The sequence below is a fragment of the Stomoxys calcitrans genome, chromosome 2 (genome assembly GCF_963082655.1).
Source record: "Stomoxys calcitrans chromosome 2, idStoCalc2.1, whole genome shotgun sequence".
NCBI lineage: Eukaryota > Metazoa > Arthropoda > Insecta > Diptera > Muscidae > Stomoxys > Stomoxys calcitrans.
Window position 1 is genome coordinate 80,315,021 of NC_081553.1, and position 11,465 is coordinate 80,326,485.

Here is an 11,465-nt window from a genome sequence, read left to right on the forward strand (position 1 = left end):
TCAGTTATGGCCGAACTGCAAAGCTTTTGTAGTTTTGTGGGGATATTCAGGCGGAGATGCCTCAGTCACATCCTTAAGCTGCAAAGACAACGGATGAACACAATGCGCCCACCAACACCTCCATAAGCCAGTTTTGTAGAAATATTAATTTTTATAGGCAACCCAAGTAAGCCTCTTTTCTATTCGAATCCATTATTTATTCTATTCCCTTTACTTAAAATTAAATAAAACCTCTTTATGCCTATACAAAAAAGACGGTTTGTTTTAATGCATTTCAAAAATTTATGCGTCACTGAACCGATTACTTATGAAAATTACTCAACTAACAAATATAGAAAACTCATGCTACATAGCAAATCCATATTTGTAATTTACAATTGCAACAGCAAACTGCTTTTATATACACATATCTGTATATATACACCACATATTACTTAAATATATTGCAAATAAAATCCACACTCTATTCACGGTAGTACGATTAAATATAATAAAACCACAAATCTGAGGTATAATAAAATATCAAAAGCAACTTTGAAAACAATTTTTGGAATTTTTCAATAATTTTAATGCATTTTTCGTTATTTCCATGAGAAAGTAAACCGGGAGGAGGCAGTACACAAGCAGAAGTAGACGAAAGAACTTAGCTCATATTGCTCTCCAAAGTACATTCAGTCACCTACCTGACTACTACTATTACTGAGTGCATGCTCAAAGGAAGTCCTATAAACTTGGTCATAAAAGAATCTTTGGCAGGATCATAAGAAACTCACACGCACACACCCAAGAAGGAAGTTTCATACGAAAATATTTTTGGAACCTTTTTTGGCAACACTGCTTGGCTACCATGTGCATTTGAGCATTGTTACTCGTCATATATCCGGCTATCTGGTCTCGGTGACCAAGCAATAAACGTGCCAAGGATTTTTCGTTGGCCATATCTAGCCAACGGGGAAGTCAAGTCAGTTGGATCTGTACCAACCAATATTATTATAGCCATTATTTGAGTTGTGCATTCAAGGACATAACAATAATGAGAGCAATGGCATTGCTTTATGGCACATTACTCGTGGCCATAATCTTTATGGCCGGTGCACAAAGTCAACAAGCTCCACGTCGAGATGAAACTGTAAGTTGTTATTATATGTGACATGAATGTATGAATGCATGCATGAAAACAGGACATATGTTTTGGTGATGCTGCAGACAGTGTGATCAGATTTATACATAAAATGTTAGACAGAAAAAAATTAAAATCTTAATTCATATTTTAGAAAAATAAAACTGATAATGAAAAAATATCATAAATAAATAAAATAAAATAAAATAAAATAAAATAAAATAAAATAAAATAAAATAAATTAAAATAAAATAAAATAAAATAAAATAAAATAAAATAAAATAAAATAAAATAAAATAAAATAAAACAAAATAAAATAAAATAAAATAAAATAAAATAAAATAAAATAAAATAAAATAAAATAAAATAAAATAAAATAAAATAAAATAAAATAAAATAAAATAAAATAAAATAAAATAAAATAAAATAAAATAAAATAAATTAAAATAAAATAAAATAAAATAAAATAAAACAAAATAAAATAAAATAAAATAAAATAAAATAAAATAAAATAAAATAAAATAAAATAAAATAAAATAAAATAAAATAAAATAAAATAAAATAAAATAAAATAAAATAAAATAAAATAAAATAAAATAAAATAAAATAAAATAAAATAAATAAAAATAAAATAAAATAAAATAAAATAAAATAAAATAAAATAAAATAAAATAAAATAAAATAAAATAAAATAAAATAAAATAAAATAAAACAAAATAAAATAATATAAAATAAAATAAATGAAATAAAATCCAAAGAAAAGAAAACCTCAAAAAAATGAGAACCTAAAGTTTAACATCTTCCGCTTTCCAATGCAGGTCATTGTTTTCCTCTTCCTCCAGATTCTCACAGCTTCTGCAGAAATCGGTTTTGTTTGCAACCTTAAAATAAAATAAAATAAATAAAATCCAAAGAAAGAAAACTTTAAACAAATGAGAACCTCAAGTGGAACATTTTCAGCTTTCCAATGCAAGACATTGTTTTCCTCTTCCTCCACATACTCACAGCTTTTTCAGATAAAAATACAGATATTGAGCTGAAACTTTGCACAGATTCTTTTTTGCCATATAGACCGATCTCTCGATTTTAGGTTTTGGGCCCATAAAAGGCCCATTTTTTGTCCGATGTCGCTGAAATTTGGGTAAGTGAGTTAAGTTAAGCCCTTCGAAATATTGCTGCAATTTAGGCTAGATCGAAAAAGACTTGCATATAGCTGCCATATAGACTGATCTCACGATTTAAAGTTTTGGGCCCATAAAAAACGCATTTATTGTCCGATTTCGCCGAAATTTGGGACCATGAGTTGTTGTAAGATCTACGACATTATTCTGCAATTTGGTTCAGATCGGTCCAGAGTTGGACATAGCTGCCTTATAGACCGATATCCATATAGACCGATCTCTCGATTTAAGGTTTTGGGCCCATAAAAAACGCATTTATTGTCCGATTTCGCCGAAATTTGTGACCGAGAGTTGTTGTAAGCTCTACGACATTTTTCTGAAATTTGGTTCAGATCGGTCCAGAGGTGGACATAGCTGCCTTATAGACCGATATCTCGATTTAAAGTCTTAGCCCCATAACAGGCGCATTTTTATTCCGATTTCACTGAAATTTGACACAGTGATTTATGTTAGGCTTTTTGACATCCGTGTTGCATATGGTTCAGATCGGTTAATTTTTTTAGATATTGTTGCTAAAAATACCAATATTTTGTTATACATAATTGAACAATGACTTGTACTTATTAGTATTTGGTCCAATCGGAACATATTTCGATATAGCTGCTATGGGGCATAAGATATGCATTTTTCACCGGATTTTGACGAAAGGTGGGTTATATATATACTTATATATATACCCGAGGTAGTAGGTTTCCAAAGTTCGGCCCGGTCGAACTTAACACCTTTTTACTTGTTTTTGTCTTATCACGAAGAATTAGCTAGGGGCATACCTGCATAGTCCCTTTCCCTTGGAATCTCGTAGAGAGATCTACGAGACTTATTTTAGTTTTACTTTAATTGTGACAGAACATTTGTCCCATTAGCTGAACTTAGAATAGTTTTCCAAGCGTCTCGATCTTCTGCGCTCCTTCTAAAATCTCTACACCAAGTTTCGTAATGACTTTCACCACTTGGTGTCTCCATCTGAGTTTTGATCGTCTTGGTTCGAGTGTACCGCAATGGACCGATTTAGACCATACTTGGTACAATTATTGGAAGTCATAATAAAACGCCACTCGCCAAACTTAATGCAAATGGGATAAGAATTGTATCCTCTACAGGCTCAAGAAGTCAAATGCAGCGATCGATATATAAGGCATTCTTATCAGATTGTGAACCGATTTAAACCATACTAAGCACAGATGCTGGACGTCATAACAAAGAGCTACTTGTAAAATTTTAGCCAATTCGGATAAGAATTGTGCCCTCTAGAGGCTCAAGAAGTCAAATCGGGAGATCGGTTTACATGGGAGCTATATCCCAATATGGACCGATATGGGCCATTTACAATCCCAACAGACCTGCAAGAAATATTTGTGCATAATTTCAAGCGCCTAGCTGTATTCTTTAGAATGTTTGAGTGTTTTTGACAGACAGACTAACGGACATATCGACTTAGAATGTCCAAACGATCAAAATATTGGGTTGCCCAAAAAGTAATTGCGGATTTTTTAAAAGAAAGTAAATGCATTTTTAATAAAACTTTGAATGAACTTTAATCAAATATACTTTTTTTAAATTTTTTTTCTAAAGCAAGCTAAAAGTAACAGCTGATAACTGACAGAAGAAAGAATGCAATTACAGAGTCACAAGCTGTGAACAAATTTGTCAACGCCGACTATATGAAAAATCCGCAATTACTTTTTGGGCAACCCCAAAAAGACTTTGTTGGATTCATAATCAACATTTCAATGGGTTACAAACGGAATGTCGAAATTAGTATACACCCTTCCTATGGTAGAGGGTGTAATAATATGGTGAAATGGGAATAATATACTCATTTTATGTAAATGAGTAATAATCTCATACTTGGTTCCCATGTGAATACCAAAGTATTAACTGCCCCAAATGGGAGTTCACATATATTTCTGTACAGTTACGTACTTCATATACGCATAGAAGTTGAATGCTTCATGCACATGCACTGCACATATAATCGCATATCTAGAAGTATGTAAGCATGTATATTTATATTTTTGTGCAGTCCATTTCGACCATCATCATATCTTTGGCTGCTATTATGCATTTTTATGATAGCTTTTTTTTCTGCTTGCTGTTTAAACTCTACGATGCTTTTACTTTATGGTTCGTTTGTCTTCGCATTCATCGTTGGCTATGTCATATCATTTATGGATTTCTTTGGCAGTTGCACTATCTCGGCTGTTTACTTCACAATTGCTATGACATACTGACTTTTTGTTCGTTTTTATTTTGTTTGTCGTTGGCTAGCGATGAAAGGTGTCGCATGCTACATGGTGCCAAAAAAACTCTTTAAAGTTTTCTCAAGGCTTATTTTGTTCTTAAAACGTTGCAATTTCTTTAGTTTACGATGAAGACACTAAATTTTAAATTATTTTTGTTCTTTATTTTCCAGTATCCTCCTCCGGAGTTTTTGGCAAAGCTTAAACCAGTCCATGATACCTGTGTGGGGAAGACTGGTGTAACAGAGGGTAAGTGTAAATCACAGCAAAATTTAAGCAAACGTTTTTGTCAAATTTTTGGTACATATAACCGAATCTTTATATTTACTCCATATAATACACATTTTCTATTGTGGCCCTAGTTTTTGTGGTAAGGGGGAATATTAGTTTTGCCATTCCTTTGGAAAACATCATCATTTAACTTCAACGCTATAAAGTACGAGTAAATACAACTTTTTAATCGCCTTAAAAATCTAAGACGAATTTGTTATGTTCTTGTGTGTATGTCTGTCTGCCTTTGTGTCCCTTCTTAATCGTCGTAAGAATCTAAGACGGATTTTGTGATGTTATTGTGTCTGTCTGCTTTCTGCGACTACGACTACGCTTCAAAATTTAAAAATAAAGCTATTTCGTTAAGAATTGGTACAGATTTCTGCTAATCCATTCGCAGAGAAAATTTTCTCCACAATTTAAAAATTCGAGCCAAAAATATTTCCTATGGTAACAGATGTTTTACTTGATATTAAGGTATTTTTTATCTTAAATAGAGTTTAAGAGATTGCTAGCATTGTCTAATGAAAATAGGAAGGCAGACATTACAGCTATTTAAGCAAAAATAGTATTACCTTGGATAATGAATATCGTGGCTACTTTTTGCTATGCTATATATGAAAGAAGTGTGGCGAGAAAAGTACGGGTGAAGGTGGCAACGACATATTCCACTCGGCTGACCCAGTTGCTTGAAGAAAGTACTCCCTGTCCCGATATTGAAGCTCCGCAATGGCTAATCATTGCCCACTCCATGATAACAGCCACTACATCCGTACTTGGTTACCAAAAACCTCCCCCGAGTAACCCGTGGTATGACCAGAAGTACCAAAAAGCTACTTAAGCCAAGAATGAGGCAAACAGGACAATATTACAGTCAGTAGCCAAGAATATTACAGTCAGTACACGCAAAAAAATAAAACGTTAGGGAAATTGTTACGACCAGCAAAATACTTTTATCAAGAAGTTTTGCTTTAATTACGTATAACGTAATTAACTTTGTTTATTGTAAACCCTCTAGCATCTTCGTCTAATGTAAACAGGCCTTCCTTTGGTTGTAAAGCCAAATACTCTTTAATTACAAAAGTGTTTTGATATCCCCAAACGATTATTCATGTACTGGGCCAATAATTATTCTCTCCGACTAGAGAGTAAGGGTGACTATTTGAGCGTTTAGACAGACCAGTGGTTGGCAAAAATACGCACTCTATGGCGCACAAGAAAATAATCCCAAGCAAACTTATAGTCTTGCAGATAATTTCAATCGTGTGCTCGTTACTGATATAGACACATTCTCACATACAACATTTTTTTCCTTTTTTTTTTTTGACTGAGCAAAGAAAAGTCAGCATATTGAGTAGCTCGGACGAGTGTGGATGCTAAACTCGGAAAATGACATTTTGTATAGTTTCGGTTCAAAAATGCTAGCATGTCCAATGACAAAAATCATTAGAGCAACACACAAATGGCCGCCAGCTACAAGAAAACACAACAAGAATTTCCAAAGCAAATGCAAGTTGGGCGCCCCGGTAGCCGAGTTGGTAGCGTGATTGGATTACTGGTGCAGGGTCGTGCTTTCGATTCCCGCCTTGGTCTGTCGGTACTGTGGTATCACAATGGACCTACAAAGTTATCTAAGTAAGTCTGTAAAGGACTGCCAATTTTACCTTACCTAACCTAACCCAAATTAAGATACCGGGAGAAAAGCACAGAGGAGAAACATCTCTTCCGCAAGAAGAATGAAATGGAAAGACATGAGTGTGAGCGAATAGACATGTTCAGGAGCCAGAATAAATTTCGAAAATTATACCAAAGAATTAGACATCAAACCGATGGTTTTGGTGCAGCACATCCTCCTGCAGAGACAAAGAAGGAAATCTGGTAATCAATACAGATAGTGTGCTGAGGATGTGGAAATAACACTTTTCCTAGCTGCTGGTATCCGATGATTGTGGCCATGAGAATACCGCGGAACCAATCCCTGATGATGGTATAGAATGTCAAAACGTGGTCCACTTAGCATTAACCTGGCTGAAAATCAATAAGGCAGCAGGAGCCTATAGATTGCCGGCTGAATTGTTTAAGACTGGAGGCGACAGACTGATAAGGCGTAATTTAGCTAGGAAAACGCATAACCGATTATTGGAACCTCAACATACAATATCCCGTACACAAGAAAGGATACAAAGCAGAATGTGGCAACTACAAAGGAATAAGTCTCCTCCCCATCGCAGACCATATACTATCGAGCTAACTTTGTGAAAGATTAAAGTCTAAACTCAACGAAATAATTGGGCCCTAGCAGTGTGGCTTTAGACCTGGTAAATACATCATAGAGAAGAACAAATCAACACCGACCATCTCTTTGTTGACTACAAAGCCATCTTCCACAGCCCTTTACGTTCAAAGGTATTTCGGACCATGCCTGAGTTAGGATCCCTGCAAATCTGATACGGCTTAGTAGGATGAGGCTGGTTGATACACGCACCTCAGTTCAAATAGGAAAGAACCTCTCCGAATCGTTAAACACCAATCGAGGTACAGGGAGACAACCTTATGTGCTATCTCTTTAATATTCTGCTCGAGAAGATTATACAAGATGCAGGTGTAAATAGGAATGGCATTCTACTCACAAGAGAACATATGCTACTTACCTTTAACGATGACATCGATATTATAAGTCGGTCATCGGAAGCAGCAGCCTTGTAGGAGCTCAAGAAGCAAAATCGGGAGATCGGCTTATATGGGAGCTTTATCAAACTATAGATCGATTTAGACCATATTACACACGCATGATGAAGGTCATGGGAGAAGCCGTTGTACAAAATTTCTGACAAATCGGATGAGAATTGCGCCCTCTAGAGGCTCAAGAAGTCAAGATCCCAGATCGGTTTATATGACTGCTATATCAGGTTATGTATAGTAGCTTTATCAGGTTATGGACCGATTTGCATAGTTGTTGGAAGTCATAACAAAACACCTCATGCAAAATTTCAACCAAATCATGGGAATTGCGCCCCCTAGGGGATCAGGAAGTCAAAATCCAACATCGGTTTGTACGGCAGCTATACCAGGTTATTAAGCGATTTGGACCACACGCACAGTAGTTGGAAGTGATAAAGAAATACTTCGTGCTAAATTTCAGCCAAATAGGATAACGATTGCGCCCTCTAATGGCTGAAGAAGTTCGGTTTATAATGCAGCTACATCAGGTTATGAACCGATTCGAATACCATACCTAACACAGTTGTTTGAAGTGATACTAAAACTTTACGTGCAAAATTTCAGTCAAATCGGACGAGAATTGCGCCCTTTAGAAGCTCAAGAAATTAAGACCCAAGATCGGTTTATATTGCAGCTATATTAAAACATGCACCGATTTGGCCCATGTACAACCCCAACCGACCTACACTAATAAAAAGTTTTTGTGCAAAAATTCAAGCGCTTTGCTTTACTCCTTCGTAAGTTGGCGTGCTTTCGACAGACAGACGGATGGACTTGGCTAGATTGACTTAAAATGTCATGACGATCAAGAATATATATACTTTATGGAGTCTTGGACGCATATTCCGAGGTGTTAGAAATAGAATGACGAAATTAGTATACCCCCATCCTATGGTGAAGGGTATAAAAACAAAACATTTTCAGACCTTCATTTTTCTAGGGCTATTTTGCGTCTTATAATTGGGTACTAATTGAGCCAAAAATGAGCTTCGTCGTAAAGTGAAACAAGCGCCCGATGAACTTTCTTAGCAGAGCACGCATTTTGATTATAAAATGCAATAATTTGCAAGCATTGTTCATTTGTAAGACGATTTATGCCTAAATTATGGAATAAACTGAAGATTTTTGACAATGAAACAAAAGTGGGGGTATCAAAAGTTCCGCACATCCGAACTTTATCCGTTTTTACTTGTTTTTTATCTTTAAAATCTGCTAACAAAAGACAGAAAAACACCAAATTTTTAGTTACATTAATCAATGCAAAAAAACAATTGTAAAATACTTTAATTTTTATTTGTTTCTCTTTCGAGACGAGCTCAATGATCGGAGATTTTCTTTCCAAGTGGAAAAGAGATCACAACACACACCAACCACTATGGGGCGCGTTTCGTCTTTGGTTAGAAGACTTTTCAACCATATTAGGTGCGATGACTTCAAGGGCCGTGCATTGATATGTTGTATTTGAATCGTTTTAATTGCGAAAACGCCTCTATGATACAATTCCACATTAACCACGCTCGACAACTTTATCTATTAGCTGTACTTTTTCCCAATGCATTTGGTTTTGTGTAATGACAGACTTTTTATCTGCGACAATTACACTACTTCCATGATACACGTGATTCTGTGCATCTATTGGAAGGTGTAATGATGGTTTCGAACACTAGACAACGGCAACGGCTCTCGCTGTTGCTCCGTGTGTCTAGGTTTATTACATGTAATGAGTTGCTGTTCGTTTAATTGTCCGCTGTCAACTAGTATCTCTCTCTCCTGTGCTTTTTGACTTTAAGTTGAGTTTGCTTATCTCTGGCTCGAATTTTTAAACAAACTATGCTTACGACACACCTTAATATACACACAAAATACGGTCCCGATGCATACGCATGTTTAGTTGAAACTCCCATATAAATCAAACTTTTCAAAAGCCCTGTTCCCTTTTTCCAATAAATTGAAAGCCATAATTAAAAGATCATCGAAATCATATCACCTTCAAGCGTTTTAAGTTCTTTAAACTATTTTTTGCCAATTACCATGGAAAAGGTCATCAAAATCCAAGCTTTCACATCATTACATTTTTCTCACGAAACTTCGCCAACAATCAAGTGATATCCACTAAGCAAATTCATCAAGTTTTCATTATTATTTTCCACGAAAATGGATTTTTCACAACTCACATCCCTTCGATATATTTATACGTCCTTGCGAAGTATATCCTGTTGTCACATTTTGTTTTCGCAGAGGCAATTAGAAAGTTCAGTGATGAGGAAGCTCACGAAGATGAACTACTCAAGTGTTACATGTACTGCATATTCGATGAAATGGATGTGTTGCATGAGGACGGTGAAGTACATCTTGAAAAGGTTTTGGATATGTTACCCGAATCTATGCATGACGTAGCAGTGCATATGGGCAAAAGGTGCCTTTATCCCAAAGGTGATACAGCTTGTGAACGAGCATTTTGGTTGCATAGTTGCTGGAAGCGATCCGATCCAGTGGTGAGTGTCATCGTAGTTGGTTTTTCAATAATTGGTGGTAAATGTAATTGTATCACCATTGCATTTCATTTGCAGCACTATTTCCTGCCATAAATCTTTATGGATCCAAGGTGCTGAATAAGCTTGATGATTGGCTTGTGCGGAATGCTGCTGCTGGGCATGAGAAAACTACTTTGAATATGCATATTTGTACAATACTAAATATTTTAAGCAAGTAATGGTAGCCATAGTCAATGGATGAGGATATTTGGTATTAAATATGGTATTATCTCTATAAATAAAATATTTGGTGGTCATTACCACTGGTGCTGGGATACATCTTGCCGGGAGAAAGATTCGTTTATGGAGTCATATTTTGGTATTTATATACAGCGTAGCTGACGTAGCACGAAATGTTGCCAAATTTACACTGGTATGTCAGTCAAACTAGAAATGACAGCTAAATGAAATTAGTTTTATTGACAACTCATTATAATGTTAACAAGCCACCACCCGCTTATGTTTCTGAGTTTATTTAAAGAGAAAGATATTTCTCATAGATTTCAAGCGAATTAGCGTGATTTCATTATATTAGGCTGAAAAATCACAACTGGCTATGGCTGGCGAACCCAAACACCTCAAAGTGAACAATATTATGGTATAGGCCACCATAAATTGATTTCGCATAACTTTTGACTAAAGAATCGGGTTTCAAAACGTGATATAGCAAAATTGGTGTAAATTTTGAAAGCAATCTGTCTACAAGTTAGTAATCGGTCGAAAATGTTTTCGCAAATCAAAACATATGAGGTCAGCCTACAAGATTTTTTAACACCTACAGAGGGATTTTTCATTTGATGCTAGCAATTTGCAAATAAAATTAGGGGGGAGAACGTTACACTTTTTCTACAATCATTATACATATTTGGAAATGTTTTCCAGAAGACCATTGAAATTAACAAATTGTGCGGAAAAATTCCGAAAATGAATTATATATATGAGGTAAAATCGAAAAAAAAAAAATAAAACACATTTTTTTTAAAGACGTGTTAATTTGAGGAGCTTTAGAATCGGAACCGAGGCCACCGTAGCGCAGAGGTTAAAATGTCCGCCTATAACGCTGAATGCCTGGGTTCGAATCCTGGCAGGAACATCAGCATTTTTTTTCAGCGTGGTTATCCCCTTCTAATGCTAGCGACTATGCCATGTAAAAACTTCTCCCCAAAGAGGTGTCGCTCTGCGGCGCACCGTTCGGATTCGGCTGTAAAAGGCGGTCCCTTATCATTGAACTTAAAATTGTATCGGACTGCACTCATTGATTTATGAGAAGTTTGCCCCAGTTCTGTAATGGAATATGTTCATGGGAAAATTTGCATTTGCATAAAATCGGAACGAATAAAGATATCATCATAATTTTTTTCACAGTTTATAGCCAGAATAGTGTGTTATATAATAAAAA

The 11,465-nt window shown here is 35.4% G+C and overlaps 1 protein-coding gene across 2 annotated transcripts; it reads left to right on the forward strand.

The window, feature by feature from the left end:
• Positions 1-437: 437 nt before the first annotated feature.
• On the forward strand, positions 438-10,343 carry LOC106093109 (general odorant-binding protein 83a). Of its 2 annotated transcripts, none has more exons than XM_013260098.2 (5): positions 438-509; positions 599-1,129; positions 4,715-4,790; positions 9,771-10,027; positions 10,103-10,343. In XM_013260098.2, exons 2-5 carry the CDS (start codon positions 1,034-1,036, stop codon positions 10,118-10,120), a joined length of 447 nt encoding a protein of 148 aa, XP_013115552.1. In that variant the 5' UTR covers positions 438-509; positions 599-1,033; the 3' UTR covers positions 10,121-10,343. The 2 variants fall into 2 exon arrangements, with proteins under 2 accessions (XP_013115552.1, XP_013115553.1); XM_013260099.2 differs by having other exon boundaries at positions 471-509; positions 595-1,129.
• Positions 10,344-11,465: the final 1,122 nt, after the last annotated feature.

What these genes read in the sequence shown, in the direction of transcription:
- LOC106093109 (XM_013260098.2), top strand. Translation starts at nt 1,034, where the DNA reads ATGAGAGCAATGGCATTGCTTTATGGCACATTACTCGTGGCCATAATC. An exon ending in CTCCACGTCGAGATGAAACT is followed by an intron (nt 1,130 to 4,714) that starts GTAAGTTGTTAT and finishes TTTATTTTCCAG; the next exon opens with TATCCTCCTCCGGAGTTTTT. An exon ending in GAAGACTGGTGTAACAGAGG is followed by an intron (nt 4,791 to 9,770) that starts GTAAGTGTAAAT and finishes TTGTTTTCGCAG; the next exon opens with AGGCAATTAGAAAGTTCAGT.